The sequence below is a fragment of the Ambystoma mexicanum genome, chromosome 3q (genome assembly GCF_040938575.1).
Source record: "Ambystoma mexicanum isolate Mex_15411 chromosome 3q, UKY_AmexF1_1, whole genome shotgun sequence".
NCBI lineage: Eukaryota > Metazoa > Chordata > Amphibia > Caudata > Ambystomatidae > Ambystoma > Ambystoma mexicanum.
In genome coordinates, this window is record NC_090926.1 from 390,744,872 (window position 1) to 390,761,695 (window position 16,824).

A 16,824-nucleotide genomic window follows, 5' to 3' on the forward strand; every position below is an offset into this window, starting at 1 on the left:
TTTAAAAAAAAAACATGAAGGGAGGAGGCTGCCTTGACTTTCATTTTACGTTTTCTGCGCTCCCCAAACCCAGGGAAGCACAGAAAATGTAAAATGAAAGGCACAGCAATTATAAATACTTTGCAGGCGGGCGGCGGAGTTTTCATAATTGCTGCGACTTTCTTTTCTAGTTTCCTGAGCACGCTCCAAATTGTTCCAGCCCATTCTCTGCACTGGTGGTTGAAGCTTGCACTGCTGCCGCCCATTCTTAACTTGTTCTGTGCGTGAATGACTCTTGCACTGCTTCTGCCCATGATTGCCTGCCGGGAATCCTGCTCTGCTGCTGCCCATGACACAACCCTTACGTGACCCTTACGTGTGTGGTTAGAGCTTGCACTGCTGCCGTCCATTCTTAACTTTTTCTGTGCGTGAATGAATCGTGAACTGTTGCTGCCCATGTCAGTCTGCTTGGGTGTGGTTGGAGCTTGCACTGCTGCCGCTGCCCATACTTGTTAATGAATCCTCCATCTTCATGATATTATAGTATGAGATTTATTTTTATTTTTATTTATTTGGATTTGTTAAGCGCACTTGCAGCCCATAAGGCATCGAGGCGCTGTTACAGAGGATACACAGATTTAAGATTACAGAAAGGTGCCAGGAGGGCTCTTAGTTACAGATTGGCAGGCATATACGCAGTGGATGATACAAATTCAAGTTAGACAAAACGTTTTGATAGCCTTAACTATAACTAGACATGTTTTTTTTTCTACATGATATGGATTGCCTATGTGTTTTACGTTGTATCCAATGAATTCATTACTTACTCATCTACTTATATGTTGCTTTTATGACTTTTGTCGGAATCAAGCTGAACATGAATGAATGAATCCTTCTGTTGCCGCCCATGCTGTGCCTGCTTTGTGCGTGAGAAACGTTTATAGGGCTGCAGTATGTTGATGTATTTGAATAGTAATCTCTCTCCTGCCTCTTCTTCGCCAGAACGCGAACCTTCCCTGCAACACTGAGGTGGATGCAGAATCTGACTGTGGAACATCCATGTGCGACCGGGGGTCATGTGAGCCGGGGGAAGTCCGCCAACCCCTGCTGAAGAGCAACATCTACCAGCACTGTTAGATGCGGACGGCATCACTGCAGTCCCTGTCTTTCACCTCCACTTGCTCACCATTCCCGACTTATTCAGCGCTGCTGTTTTCTCCCGGACTTTCTCTATCATGTCCATGAGCCTTGGGGAGCCGAGGAACTTAGTCTCATTCAAAGGAGATTTTTTTTCTTTTTCTTCAGTTGTAGCAAGAAAAAGTAAGGTAGCCACACTGTAGCATGTTGTTGTGACTGCGCTTTCCTGAAAACCACAACTGGAATTTTGACCAATCGACGCCAGCGAATTCTGACTTGACCTGCAGCATCCTAGCTAGAAAATAACACCTTAGAGGTGGTGCCAAAGGACCAGGGTTCTCCTATATCCTCCTACGCCACCACACCTCCTAGACTTATAGAAGCGGTGCTAAACTCTTCAGATGATCTCAGGCCTGAGGCAACTAATGGCTTCCAAACGAGACTGGGCTACCACGCACATCAATGATGAGCAGAAGTTTAGTGAATGTGTTCCCCGGCATGAGGATACATGCTCTATGGAGTGGGGCAACAGGGCGTGTGTGATATGACTGGGATTAGGGTGGGCTTCGTATTTCAGATCTCACTTATTGAATGTGCCTAATATTGTAGTAAATCAACCAGGCTATTTGGTGTTTAACCCTAAACGTCGCTATTGCACTGTTGCGAGCTTATGTCTCCTTTGCTACTGTGACATGAGGAACGAAGAGGCATTCCTGAGGTGCTTATTTCATTTTATTTTTACATTTGATCCAAAGATACCACTGCACACTTGTTGATGAATGAAAACCTCTTATTAGCTAGTCTTGCTCCACAGACAAATGTGCATACGGGTGCAGAGATCTTCGCTATTGGCCAGAGGAGTAGTTCTCCAACAATCCAGTTCAAACCTTTTAAATGGTGCTCTGAGAGGGACACCGAGACGCCAAAGTGGCTCCTTTTCAGGATACAGGGCTTCAAGCAAATTGAAATAAGTTTGTGGATTTTCTGCAAGACAGCTTTGGTGAAATGGTTATCAAAGTGGCAATGTCCCTCAAGAACTAGGACCAGTTGAAGACCCGAAGTTTGTCTAAAGGTTCTCTCCATCAGCTGAGAAGCAGCAGAATAACAGGACTGCAAGGAGCTTCGGCAAAAAAGCCTGCAAGCCCGCCCCCCAATCCAGGGACAGGGACCCTCTTGCTCTGGTATTGCTTTTAGAGAACGTTCCCGTAATTGGTCATGTTTGAGTGAAGGCCCCACCAACACCAACCTTGTGGTATCGGCCTGCTGTCCTGAGGTAATGGCATGAGAGAAGCAATGGCATTAGCAAGTGCCCCCCCCCTGATGCCATAATGGCCATCAGCTCTCAGTGCGGGTGCTCAAAAGGCAGGAAAGTAAACCCACCCAAAAAATGGGCGTCAAAGTAGGAAAAAGCCATGTGTTTTGCAGTAGTCTGGTGCGCAGCAGTGAAGACTTGCTGCCCCAACCCTCACTGTCCAAAGGAGTATAGATGGTAGGTTGGGAATTTAGTTCCACTTCACCCTTCATCAGATATTAATCTTGAATTCAAAATCTAACTACATAATTGCCATGCTGAAGGGGACAGTGTGACCAAGTGTCCTCTTCCGCCTATGGAAATGCTAATCACAGCCCCTGATGAGAAGTGCTCTTGTGCAAAAGGCCAAGATGGTTCCAACCATTTTTTGTTTCCTTTGTAATTTCCGATCTGGATGAGAGAAATCAGAATCAAGCATCTGGATGATTCGAAATTGTCGATTTATTTTTGAGAAATGTAGGTAGCATTTTGGGAATTCTGATTTCTGAATTCTTGCTTGGAGGACAAAATTAAAATACAAATACAAGGTTCCATCATTAAGACATTCATTAAAAAATGCAAGCATTTAGCATTTTTCAAACATGTACATTTTTGGAATGGTGAAATTAGAATTGCTCGATACAAATTTTGAAGGGGAACAGAATACATTGGCAATCCTAGCTGAGTGGGGCTTTGTCAGCCAAAACTCAAAGCTCTAGTAAAAGTCCTTAATTACTTTTAAAAGGTTTAAAACACGTTGATGCTGCTTTTTTTAACATTGAATTTCATGTTTGAAAGTAAGAAAACGATTTTTGAAAATGTGGGTTTGTGTGCTAAAAAATCTCTGTTCTATTTGATTGTTTTAGACGTCATTATAGTTTGATGCACATGTATCGGTGAAATCACTCATTTTAACACAAAATCACAACCGATTGGACTCTTAACAAATAACATTTTATCATTGTGGAGTGGGGGTGGGATTTTCGTGGAAGGTGGGGATTTCACCCACTTGGGCAAGTAGCATTTAGCGGTGTGTGTTCCTGGGACGCGAGAAAAGGTTTAGAGGGGCACACATGCGCTTAGGAAAAAAAAATGGAAATTAACTCAACATTACTTTGTGGGGCTCATCAATACACTAGCGCTCAGGGCGAAAGGGGTCTGAAGCATGACCATTTATTTGTCTAGTTTGGTAGCATTGTGTAAAAGTGCACGCTAATGTGCTGATGCCAAAGGAAGTTGGGTAGGACTGTAAAGAACCAAAAGCTGCAATTTCCCTCCTCTGAATCCGAATGTGGTATTTTTACTTAGATAGATTATGCATGTCTAATTTTCTATCGATTTCTTTTCCCTAAGGGCCTGACTGGCAGTGTTCATCTCTGTCTTCTAAGGGCATTATTTTGTGTTGACAGCTGTTTTTTTAAAGATGTGTTGACGCCTCATTTTGTTGCTTTGAGATCCATTTTGTTGCATTAAGGGTGGGGTAGGGTAGTAGCACTATTAAAGGGCTGGGCGGGTGCTAAAGGAAGTGACGTGAGTGCTATGTTGGCGCTTGGGGAAACCTCAGCGGCTTGTACATAATAAGACAGTTATGTCGCAAAAGAAAACGCGATATTAGAAGTTGATTTCTGTGCTTTTAACCAAGTGTGAAAGCCACCTTGGTTGAAATGACGTGAAATTAAGCGATATGTTTGCACTCACACGCTTTATTTGAAACGTCAATAAAACTAACCACACTGACAACAGAAAAACGATGTCTTGTTTCTTGGAAACTGTGTATAAATAGATAGCACATGCATATTTCAAGTATTCTAAAGAAACTTCTGTATCTGAGGTGGGGCGTGCCATTGGATAGTCAGTGCCTCCAATGAGCCTTCATGGCATGAGCAAAGGGAGGCCCCTGTCAGCCATGCCCACCATCCCTCCAGACAACCTGCTCAACAACCATCATTTAGAGCTTAGGGAAAATCACATAAAAAGGAATCAATAGTAGACAATTACAAGCACATTCAGAAGAAGTGTACAGCAACAATGCTGTACTCAGCAGGCCGTGCCAGGTAGTAATGGCCCAACACCCACATTAATTGTCTCAATCGAAGCCCAGGATGCTACGGGCATATTTTTAGTGTGAAAAAAATGCCACACTGAGGATGTGATCCATTTTTTCACACCCAAAAAAACACAATAAAGATGGCTGGCAAAAAAATTGCAGGCAGACTCCAGAAGGAGTTTCTTTTTTATTTTTTTGTAGCGGCTGGCTTCAGGCTACAGAATTGGAAGAGCCAGTGCTTTAAGAGGGATACAAAACCGACGGGGACTCTGGAAAGGAGGCACGGCCAAACTATGCTGGGCATGGCCTATAGGATGGTGGTTTGGGGTGGCCACTACGAGTCCCCATGCATCATCAGCTGGCCCTAACATCATCCATTAGAGCACCCGTGAGAAAGCATCAATGTAAGCTGAAGAGGGATGGTACTGTGAACGCCCATACTATTTCAGACCAATTCCCAGTACTCCAATGATTAATAAGTATGTGGAGAGATACCCCCTCAGCCAGTCCTAGAGGCCAGGGGCTGTACAAAATCTACCCCAGAGTGGACGAGGAGCCCCAGGCTGCAACTAAAGAGACCTCAAATGACAGAATAGATTAAAGCGCCAAAAAGCCATGTTGCTGACGTCGATAGAGACACCACGTTTTAGCAGCGTTAGACATGAAGCACACGTGCCATCCGCATTTCGGGAAACAAACATGCACTATAATACACGAAGAACACAAGTGTACAGTTCTATAGTTAGAGGACAGATACATATACATATTGTCATTGCCTTTACTATTTTGCCACTCGCTAAACGCAGAAACCACAAGAGCAAGAGATCCTGAACAGAGCTTGCAGATGCTTACACACAAATGACCTTATGGAACCGCAGGAGCACCAATGAGACCTGACGGAACCAAGTGTGACTAACCTATGGAGAATATAGAATAGCACGAACATTGTCGAAGCAGCATTAAGGTTTAGGAAAATTACAGCATGCCACAAGCCTCTCAGCAAGAACCGAGCAGAGGGGAATTCAGGCTAGACAGCTCTTGAAGACGACTAGATGGATCTTGAGTCTCTTCATTCAGTCTAAGTAGGATCCACACCACTCTGGGGTTATAGGGTCTGCTGGGTGAGTATCTTCCATGGTAGTTTTCGATTGTGGGAGCAGTAGGAATGGGTGTAAGCTCATATGATCAGTGGCCATATTGTCTCAGGTGTCTCAGGTGTTTCTTCTTGCTGAAGGGTCTTCTGGGACTGGGGCACGTTCTGCTTTCCCGTCTTCAGTACCTTCAGACTATCTGTCAGCCATGAGGGCATCCAGGACCAGAGATATGCAAACCAGCTTTTGTCTTTCCCCGTTCCTTGTGATTCTGTTTTCATCTTTGCATGCAGGTGGGCAAATTGGGCCACTGCATCTGATAATGTTCTGTTATCTTCATCGTTGGCGGAAATGGACATGCAACAGGAACTTCCTATGTTTGCACAAACTCCTCCTTCCATATCCGCTAGGAGATCCAAGACATAACTGTTCTGTAGCGCCACTAACCTTATTGCTCAGAGCTCTTCTTTTATTGTATTGAATCCCTTCACTGTTGAGTTGATAGTGACCATGAGTTCCCACCTGGTGATCTGCAACCATTTTGCATTGGCATACGCCTGTACTCCGGGGATGAATGCTGAGAAGGACATCTGTGCTCTGCTGAATAGTCTATGGGGGGCTGGTACTTCGTCCAATGCTTCTTCCGAGAGTCCCCACAGGTAGTTTCCTTCTCCTTTTACCCTACTGAGCGTTTTAGCATTGTCATTGTCTTCTGAGCTGTCAGAGCTGGGTGCCATTGATCTTGTTTTCCTCGTACTGTATTGCATTTTCTGGAACTCTCCTAGCTGCAGATCGTTTCGTGGCACTACTAGGGAGGGCATGTTAACGTGTTCCAGTGAGCATATCCCTCCACAGTTTGGAGTCAACTTGTCATATGCCTTTGTCCCGCAAGCCCAATAATGAGTCATTAAGACAATCGTCCCTATCCCTATTTCTGGTATTGTCTGTATTGATTTACATTCAATGTTTTCTCGTACTTCATCTTCGCCGTTATTCGAGGAGCAGAGAGCTGGTGTTGTTAACGGAATTATTGATATGGGGCCTGCTTCGTTGTCCACCTATGTCACTAAATTAGCCCTCTTGTCCCATTCTTTGAGGCATTTGTCATTTTCCTCCTCCACCTTGTTCACTGCTGCCTTTACGAGTGTTACTGATTTGCTTCCTACCACTCCATCCACCCATCATTCAGTTGTGTATACTTGTCCGTACATTAATATTTGTGGTCTTTTCCAGCACCCTGGTTCTCCTCCTATCTCTCTTGCTATCCATTTACATGGTAGATAGTTCAGCGTTATAGTTTTCGTCTCTCCTTTCTCTGGTCCTTCTGTAATGTATTGCAGGCTTTCTTCTAGCTGCCAGTAATTATTCATCATGGACAGTGTCTTGATATAGTTTGTTTCGTACGGAAAAGTTGCTTTGCACATCCATCTTAGGGTGGCTGTTTTCCCTTGAAATATTTCCCTAGTTTGGAACATCGCTAGGTACAAAAGGCATTGTGCTGTTGCTGCAGGAATTTCAGTTGCTATGAAGGTTCTGGGGTGCTTATGGCATAGGGGATTGACGTGCAGACATAACAGCTCTCATCAGTTGTATCTTTCCCTATTTTAGACATGTGTTTGTACCAACTGTTATTGGTTATGTGTGCAGTGTCTGTAAGGTATGTCTCAACCCCTTTCATGTCAGTAGCAACACTGCTCTTACCTCTCCTTACCTTTTCAGCAGTATCGCCTGTGCCACCTGACACCATGGGCTGTGCAGCTTGGGTTGGGGAATTAGTAGAGGGGACAGCGGCCACATGCAAAGCAGAAAAGAACTGCCACAGGGCAGCTATCAATAGGCCAATAGAGAATAATCATGACACAATAACCAATGCTGTTTTTATTATTGTCATGTTTAGTCCTTACTTACACCGTACGTGTAGTCGATGAGCTGAGATGATAAAGTTGCCCGTCTGAAAATCACGTAAAAATGTGTTATTGTTAGTATCTGTAACTAAAATTCAAGCTCCGCGTACTAAATAATCATGGAGAGCTCATGCAAACATCACTTCCCATATTTTCCATATAGAACGGTGTCGAAGTGTGGGTAAAACGGGGTATGTTCAAGTTGTGGGTATGTTTGCGCTAGATATTCAAGAAATGCATGATAATATATTCGTGGTGGTCAGGGTCTGAAATGTGTAGGTCTTCTTATAGCATGGACAAATTGATGGGAGAGTGCTTCGGGGTGGTCAATAGAAGGCGACATCTGGGTTAATTGTACCCCTCAATTTACTCCGTCTATTTATACATTAACAATCAATAGTCGCAGAAACCTGTATGTGCGAGAAAAGAGAATGTTAAGACAGTGTTACTCGTGCCTGGTGGTGTAGACTGACTGTGCATGCAGTATGACAAGTTAGAACATAATGTTAATCTATCATTTCATATTATACAACCACTTGAGGATGTTGTGAGGGGACAGGGTGAGGGGAGGAGGGATGGGACTTGAGATCTGGCAGTGTTTATCAGTTATCATTTTGCACCAGTACAGCTGTAGGGGGTTCAGTCACTTGGGAGCGTCTGAGCATAGGATGCCCAGTTGGGTGCAGGGTTTTAGGGTCTTGGGGATTTGGATTTTCTGTTTCAATGTTAGTATTGCCAGCTTCTGCGGCCTCACAATGGGGTGCTATTGATGGCTTATAGAGTTTAACGTCATGGCAGTGACTCCATGCTAATTTTCTTTGTAGGTTCACTGTCCGATCTGTGATGGCCTCTACGGTGTGGGGGCCAGTGAATAGGGGTTCATTCCAACAGCAAACACATTTCTCATTAGCACCCTGTCTCCCACTTGGATCAGTGGTTCTTCCTGTTTCTCAGTGTTATGGGTGCTGTCTCCCGTGTCATCTTCTTGTTTCTTCTTTGTCTGCTGTAGTTGATGAGAGATAAAAGAAATGCTAGAAACAAGTGAAGTCATATAATTATAAAGTTCTTGTCCCAGAATGTCTGCAGTATTTTTGCAATCTTTCAGGGCTCTTGTAGGGGTGCTAATGGGAGGTGCATTCTGCGTCCCGTCGCCACCTCGTGCGGTGTTAAATGGTGGTCGGACCCTGGCTTATTTCATAGTTCAAACAGGGCAAAGGGTAGACAATGAACCCAGTTCTTTTTTATGCTATGTTGTGTCTTTGCTATGCATTCTTTCAGGAGGCCATTGAGGCATTCGTACACTCCATTGGCTTGCGGGTGGTATGCACACCCAAATTTATGTTTTATTCCTAGCAGGGTGGTAACATGCTAGAACAGTTCATTGGCGAAGTGAGGTCCGTTATCAGACTGTAGTACCTCATACACGCCCCATCTGGGAAATTCTTCTCTTACTAGAAATATTGCTGCTTGGAGGGCATCGGCATGAGAGCATGGCCCTGCCTCTATCCATCGAGAGAAGGGACAGACCACCACAATCATATAACGGTACCCTTGGCATACCTGGATCATGTCTACGTAATCAATGTGGAGATGTAAGAATGGTCCTAAGGGTCTGGTATGGTTCCTGTTATTAATCTTAAGGTATGGCCCGCAGTAAACTGTTGGCACATCAGACAATTGCTAAAAAAGTTTGGTACATGGCTATCTAGATCAGGGCAAAACCATGATTCTCCGCTGTGTGCTGCAATGACTTCCTTCCCTGTGTGTGGAGGATAGTGTAATGCTGTTGCTAGGCGTGCATGTGGCATGATCACTTTCCCTGTATTGTTTTGTCGCCATAGGGCATCAGTGGGGGACATTGAACATACCCTCTTTACCCATAACCTCTTCTGATCCCTATGCGATGCTGCTTGCAGCTCCATTAGCTGTGTTTCTGGCAGGTGAGTGTATCCATCCTTTAATAACATCTGTCTTACCCCTCCCCTTTGTTTTTGCTCCTCCTTCAGATGCCACCATTCCCCAAAATATGAGGCGTGTTTTGCTTGATAATCTGCAGCTTCATTTCCCCTTGACACTGGGGCTTCTCCATTTGTATGTGCCTGGCAATTTCCAATGCTACTTCTTCTGGGTATGTGATGACATTTATTAATTCTCCTAGAAGTAGGGCATGCAGTACAGGGGTTCCATCTGCTCTTCGGAATCCCCTTCTGAGCCACCTTGCAAGGCCAGAATGTACTGTGGAAGTGACATAGGCACTATCCAAATATATTATGCTTTTTCCCCACGCTATTCTGTAGTGCTAATATTAACGCCACTAATTCTGCTGCTTGCGCTGAATAATAGGATGGTAAGCGGACACTACACTACCTCACTTGTCCAGTCGTCTCTGAGTTTTGCTACTGTTGCTCCAGTTCTCCTTACTCCATCTGTCTGATTAATTGTCGAGGACCCATCAGTGTAGAGCACCTCTCCCCCCTCAGGTGCATCCTCCTCTACCTTGCACATCTCAGTGAAAAACTAAATATTTTGCATGCAGTCATGAGCCCATTCATTTGGCTGTTGGACCTCTGCTATGAATTGTGCAGGATTAACATTTTTGCATCTCATTTTCAATTCTGGTCTTGATAATAGTATTTCATACCCTGTTGCTCTTTGGGTTGTTAAAGTGCTTTTTCGTTTGTGCCGGTATCCCGCACAAAATTGTTGCAGGGTTTGCTGCCACAGGATACTCTGCCTCTACAATCTCATTAAGTGGGCAGAGATCTTGAATAAAACGCCATGACCCCTGTCCGCGTTGTGCAAGGGGTACACTGCTGTGTTGCATGGTGACTCTGATGGCACGATGATGCCCCTTTCAATGAGTACACTAATTGTCTCATAGATGCCCTCTTCTGCTCCTTTGTTAGGGGTATGCTTAGCTCTTGGTAGTATCGCTCCAGGTTTCAGCTTTATTTTCACTCCTCCTATACTTCGTATATAGCCCACATCATAGGGACTTGTAGTCCACCAGTCTTTGGGTACTTTTGCCAGGTCCTTCTCCATGAATGGAGGCGGTGCCTCTAGCGCCATCACTATTTTCTGGGCCACCTTCTGGTATGTGATACGTAGCCAGAACCTAATACTAATTTCTAATATTGTTTCTGTCTCACTTTCATCTTCTGTGAATAGTTCTTCATCTGTTACCTGGATTAACCTGCATCCTTCTGCCGCTGCAATTATTGCCCACCATGCCCTCCCTTGGTCATCTACTGCATGCACTGCAATCCAATCCTGTCACACTACAATGCCTCCAATGTCAACGGGTACTGCCAGTCCTCCTTCATCACCTGATGGTGTTTCTGGTCTGTAAAGGTACTCACCTGGTCTCCTCCATACCTTCCCTGCAATCCCTGGCAGACATGCGAGGGCCATGTCTGTGCCATATTGAAATAATTCAGGTCTGCTGGTTCCCCCCTCTGTACTTTCTTGCCACAATAAGCCTGGACCAGTAGTCTCACTGTGAGCATGTGTATCCCTGGTTTTTAGCATATTATGCCTTTGTCTGTGAATGAAATGGTCATGTTGAGTCTGCTCATTATGTCTCAACCTAATATGTTAACAGGTGCATGTTTGGAGTAGAATAAAGATAATGACAGATCATGTTTCCCGATAGATAAGGAGATGTTATCAGTAAATGGAACCACCAATCGAGCCCCAGAGAATCCTTGTGTGTTCATGGCAACGCCTGAAATCGCAAAAGTCCCTTCCTGTATGCACAATCTGGTTGTCCCAGTGTCAACAAGAAAGGAAAAGGTTTTGTCACCTATCGTCACCCTTATGCAAGGTTCCTCCACAGGAATAGGTGTAACTGACAAGATGGGACACAACAAGTTCATCTGTGGACTGTCCTATTTGGGAAATAAGGATAGTCCGCCTCCAGTGTAGGGGTTGTTCCCTATTATAGCAACCCCTCCCATCTTTTGAACTGGTACCGTTGTTGTCGTATCCATGGGTTCTGGAAAATGAGCATGTGCTTGTACTAACTGCTGTGTCGGTGCTGTTCCTTGGGGCACCATAATCTGGAGTGGGGTTGTTGTTGGGGCCGCATGTTGGTGTTGGGTCTGTGTTTGCTGCTGTATGTTTTGCAGTTGCCCATGCTGTAGCATCTCTGGAGTGTAGTAACTGCCCTGTCCCTCCTGGTACCCTGGCTTTCCCCATCCTTGATGGAGTCCCCTGTTCCTGCACACTCAGGAGATGTGTCCTAGTTGCCTGCATGTCCAGCATTGTAGGGGCTCCCTTGTCTGCCAGGGAAATCCCCCTTCCCTTCCTCCCAGTCCGTTTTGTATTTGATGTGTATAGCCATGTTGGTGTGAAAGGGGTCCAAACTTGTGGGTATCCTCAACTACCCATGTACCCTCCTCCCATGCACTGTGCATGCATCGGTATTGTGTTGTGTGACTGTTGTGGTTGATGCTGAGGTTGAGAAGTCACTATTTGCGTGCGTTGACCAGGGCTTGTTATTAGTGCACCTTCTAATGCGCAGTTGGACAATTTCTTTTGTACTAAATTTGCTTCATCTGCCTTCCTCTCTTCCCCCTTTTGCTTCTGTTTTTGTTGCCATAATCTGCAATAGTGTACTATGGTGAGTTGTATTCCTGGCCAAGCCTTTGCTTCCATCCCTACCAAGTTTTTCTGTACTGGATCTGGTAACCCCTGCACCAAAATGTGATAAAATGTTGCTATAGTTTTGTCCCACGGCTCTCGAGTTTCCAGGTGCCAGAGCTGTTCAATCTCCTGAATGTACTCAACTGGATCTCATCGTCACACATTTTGCGTGACGTTATTCCCCTATGTCTGATGTGTCTGGGAATTGCGTTCACAATGCATTCCATAGTGCTGCCCTGCAGTTTGCGAAGGGTGTCCCGTCATGTACTGTAGTCTGGATGGTCATCCCGGGGAACCCTGCCCTCTTCCAAACGTCATCAGTAGCATCACCCAGTATAGAGACCAGTAATCCCTTGACATCCCCAAATGCTAGCCAGTGCCATGCCATTAACTTCTCCATCTCATATATCCATTTCCCCATCCCTCCATTCAAGCAGGGTCACCTGCATTTTATATTTTCCTTGTCCATGTACTTCCAGGACACGTACTGCGGTTGCGTTCTCCCCCTTTCTAGTAGCAGCATTAGTGAGTATGCAGCCCTTTCTTCAGGCGTTTGCCTATATTGCCTCATCTGAATGGGCCCCCTTCCGTCTTCTACCTCTGTTGTCATGTCTTTGGGTTCTAATGTACTTATCTGCGGTGGGGCTGTAAGCGATCCTACCCCTTGCCCTCTGGAACATGAGTGTCCCCGTGACTGCGCTATTGCTGCCCCAACACTCTTACACCCAGGAAGATTCCTAAGCCTATAACTGTACAGTGTTTGTGAGGTCCCCTTACCCCACCATGTCTTGTGTCGATCTATCGTGTGACTTGCTTCTTTGTTCGTGAGTTTTGAACTCCCAGGAAGTCCCCCATTTTTCCTCGTGAGGTAGAGTTTGCTATGCCCTTCCCTTTCTTCACCACTGTGAGCACCGTCTGTACTATATTTGTCATCCATGTAGCTACAAAAGCTAGTTGAGAAATTCAATGTTCATGTTACTAGGGCCGGATCATTTGGTACATTGAGGTTGATATCTGTTAGTTTACATATATCTTCCTCTTCCCTCACTCCTAAACGTGCTGCACTGTGTCCGCGCTGTTCCCCCTCGCACTCACCTGTGTTATCTCTTTCCCTTTGTTGTTCTCCTCCCCCTTTCCCTGGCTAATTCCATCTTAACCTGATCCCTTACCTTTTCCATCGCCTGTGCTTCGTCATCGTTCCTACCTTGTTCTCTCGCCCACCCCTCTAATCTCAATTGCTTCAACCTCTTCGCCTCGTACTTAGATGATTCCTGCAATATTTTCTTCCTCCAAACCATTTCTATCTCCTTCTCCTCCTCCAACATCCTTTCTAGTTCTTCTTTGCTGGCTACTCCTTCTGGCCGTTCCTTTTCCGCATCTTCCCTCCCTGGTACACTATCTCGTCCCCCTTGTAATGGTGTAAGATGATCTCTCTTGCCCTGTCCTTGTGACTGAGATTCCTTTGCCATATGCTGCTGCGCTCCCGTGGGCGCACTGACTTGGGGCTGCTCCTCCTTATTCCCCTCTACCCTTGTTGCACCTCCGGTACACCCGTGTCCTACCTCCAAGCTTTCTATTGCTTGCATGGCACCTTCTGCCTCCCCCGTTGTGGCCCCTTTTAGTTTCAATAATATTTGTGCAGCTATCCATTCATCAGATGCTATACCTGTGAGCTCATTTTTGTGCACCGTAGCCCATCTTCATTATAGTCTGGGCTATGAGTAGCTTCTTCTGTCTCTTTCAATAGTTCAGATTGAACATATGGGGGTGGTTTGGATGTAGGGTTTGAGTAATCTTCTGCTGCTTTTAATTCTCTTCATGGGTGTGGGCCTTATTCCTCCTCTGCATCGTCGGATATGACGCTCGACGGTGCGGGTGGTGGAATGGATGGATCCGACCCCCCTCACTCGCTTTCTGTAAACTCATCATCCAAGGCCTATCCTCTTGAAACATACTCCACAACTCAAATATTTCCATGTGTTTGTCAAACTTTTTTCCTTGCATTCCAAGATGCCGGCCGAGCCGGGCAGACGTGCGTGAGCATAGCTCCATCCCCCAGCTCGTGCCGCGACAATAAAGCAAAATAATTTAGGCGGTCACCGAGCCATCCGAGAGGTGCCACATCCCCCCGGAAGGTGAGACAGGGGAGACAACTCCCACAGAAATGAACCACCCGGCGGTCGCAGCCCTGAAGACCCAGCTTTTACCACTTCCACGCCGGCGAGGAAGCCACAGAGAGAGCCGCCCTTCGGGGCCCACTAGCAGCAGAGGGAAACACACGGGGCCGATCCGTGGAGGACCCGAAGAGCCGAGCAGAAACTCCGACAGCCCGCGAGGCCCGCGTACATAGGAGTCAACCCAATCCGGAGACGTCGCAGCGCCTGCAGCAGGAGAGCGAGGCCCACAAGGCGGGAGAGACGGGATACCAGGCCCCCCGACGCCGATCGGAGGGAGAAGGAGGCTGCGGAGACAGCGGTCTGAGCACAGTGGACCTCCGGATCCAGAGGAGCCCAGCAGAGGTGCACCCATAACGCAGGTACGCGCTGGGGGCGAGATCCTGGGACAGATGGGGAGGGCTGCCCCCCCATACAGACAAAGGCGGCGGACCCCCAAGGAGCAAAGGGGAGCGCACGGGGGACGGAAGAGAGAAGGAAATGCCCCCCCCACCACTGGACAAGATCGGGGGGCGGGGAACCTGGCGCCCCACGCCAGAGTTTGCGAGAGCCCGCCCCTTCCCCCACGAAGCAAGAAATAAGGACCCAGGCTCGACCGGCAACATCAAGGCGGGCCAGCGGGAGCTCCTTCAGCAAAGAGGGCACACCAAGAGAGTGAAGGCCTCTACCTAGGGAACAGGCAGAAGCCCTGCAAGGGTCAAATTTACAGGGACACTGAAACCGCAAAAGAAACGAAGAAGGGACCGCAGGAAAACACGAAGAGACACGCCAAAGGGAGAAACTCAGGCCCCCAAGACCGTGCCCCAACGCGCGGTGGGGAACGCGCCACAAAGATAGAAAAAGAGAATCCTAAGCTCCAGCAAGCAGCCCATAGCACGGCTGGTCCTCTGTCAGAGATACGCAGCCGACAACAACTCCACACATTACAGAAGACCCAACGACGAAGCGGCAGAAGGGGGCAAGAGACAGACACATGTCAAGACCTAGAACGAAGAGTGGGACCCAGGCAACAGCGGCAAGCAAAAGCGGTTCCAGGCTAGACCAAGACCTGACCCAAATCTGGGGACTACAAAATCAGATACCAAAGCAATCAAACAAACAGAAAAACAAGGGGGTAGACCCAGCTGATCAGAAAGAAGACGCAGAAATGGCCTCAAGGGACGACGTGAAAACATGGTTCCAGGAGTTCCAGGAACAGTTCATCGCATCGACCCAAACACAGTTCGACAACATGAAGGGAGAACTGAAACAAGCGGTCCAAGAACTGAAAAAGGACATAGAAAACCTTGAGGAGAGAACAGACAATCTAGAAAAGTCGGTCCAGAATATGGATGAAGAAGTCCTCCAATATGCGGAAGCACAAGATCGACTCGTACGCCTAGCGCAGGAACTGGAAACCCAATGCGAAGACTTGGAAAACAGGTCCAGAAGATCGAACATCAGAATTAAAAATATGCCGGAAACAGTAGCCGACAAAGACCTACGCACAGCGACTCAGCAAGTATTCCAAGAAATATTGCAAGACGGGACAGGGGACGACATCCACATCGATAGGATACACAGAGTAGGCCCTCGAAGAACTGGGGAGCCCGGATCACGCCCAAGGGACGTATTAGTGGCCATGACACTGTACGCCCAAAAGGAACAAATCTTAAATAAAGCCAGAAACAATGGAGCAAATTAGAATGAACGGTAAGGAAATCCAGCTTTACCAAGACTTAACTCAATCCACGCTCAGAAAAAGAAGAGAAATGAGCCAGCTTACGAAACTCCTCGCAGAAAAACAAATCCGCTACAAATGGACATTCCCTTTTGGCCTTCTCTTCACATGGGAAGAAAAGCCACATCGAATACTCACCTGCGAGGAAGGCCTGACGATATTGGGATGCCGGGAACAGGAACCAGAGACAGCAAAGGCCAGGGAACCCCTAAGGCAAAGAAGACAGCCGAGGGGATGGCAAACGGAGCAACGGAAAATAAGACCCCAATCCCGCAAGCCGGAGAAAAGCTAAGACACCCCAAGCAGTCAGCATGATCGCAAAATCAGACGGAGGGAGAGGCAAAGATTGCACAGACAAATCAGACAGGGCAGGTGCCGACGAGTAGGCATGGCAGAGCCATGGGACGGCCATGGAATCCGTACCACTAGCAGGGTTTAGGAACCCCTGCGAACAGTTAACCCTGAGATGTTAGAGGGCATGGAGCAAAGGCGCGACGCCAGAGCAACCATAGGGCCCAGCGCCCTCATCAGGGACAAAGTTGGGGGGAGAAGGAGGGAGGGGGGAGGGGAGTGGGGGGGATGTCTATAGGGGAAAAGACTTCACCACCGGTTTGTAAGCTCACCTCAGGGACCCACAAAGGAAAACCAATAAGAAAACAAAGACTAACCCGGAAGAATGGGGCTGAAAGTCTTAACATACAACATCAGAGGACTGAACACGCCGGTAAAACGGAAAAAACTGGAACACTTCCTGCACAGAGAAAAATATGATATAATCACGCTCCAAGAGACGCATATACAGAAAAAAAGGAGAGGCCTCCTTCGGATTAGAGGCTA

The 16,824-nt window shown here is 46.8% G+C and overlaps 1 protein-coding gene across 5 annotated transcripts in view; it reads left to right on the top strand.

The window, feature by feature from the left end:
• CSF1R (colony stimulating factor 1 receptor) overlaps window positions 1–4,155 on the top strand; it is a 300,046-nt gene extending 295,891 nt beyond the window's left edge. For 4 of the 5 annotated variants that reach the window (XM_069654065.1, XM_069654067.1, XM_069654069.1 and 1 more), the window contains exon 21: window positions 982–1,251. In XM_069654065.1, the coding sequence (XP_069510166.1) occupies window positions 982–1,116 (135 nt within the window). In that variant the 3' untranslated portion in view covers window positions 1,117–1,251. Of the gene's footprint in view, window positions 1–981 lie in introns of all 5 variants that reach the window. The other variant, XM_069654068.1, reaches the window with a different exon arrangement.
• The last annotated feature ends 12,669 nt before the right edge of the window (window positions 4,156–16,824 follow it).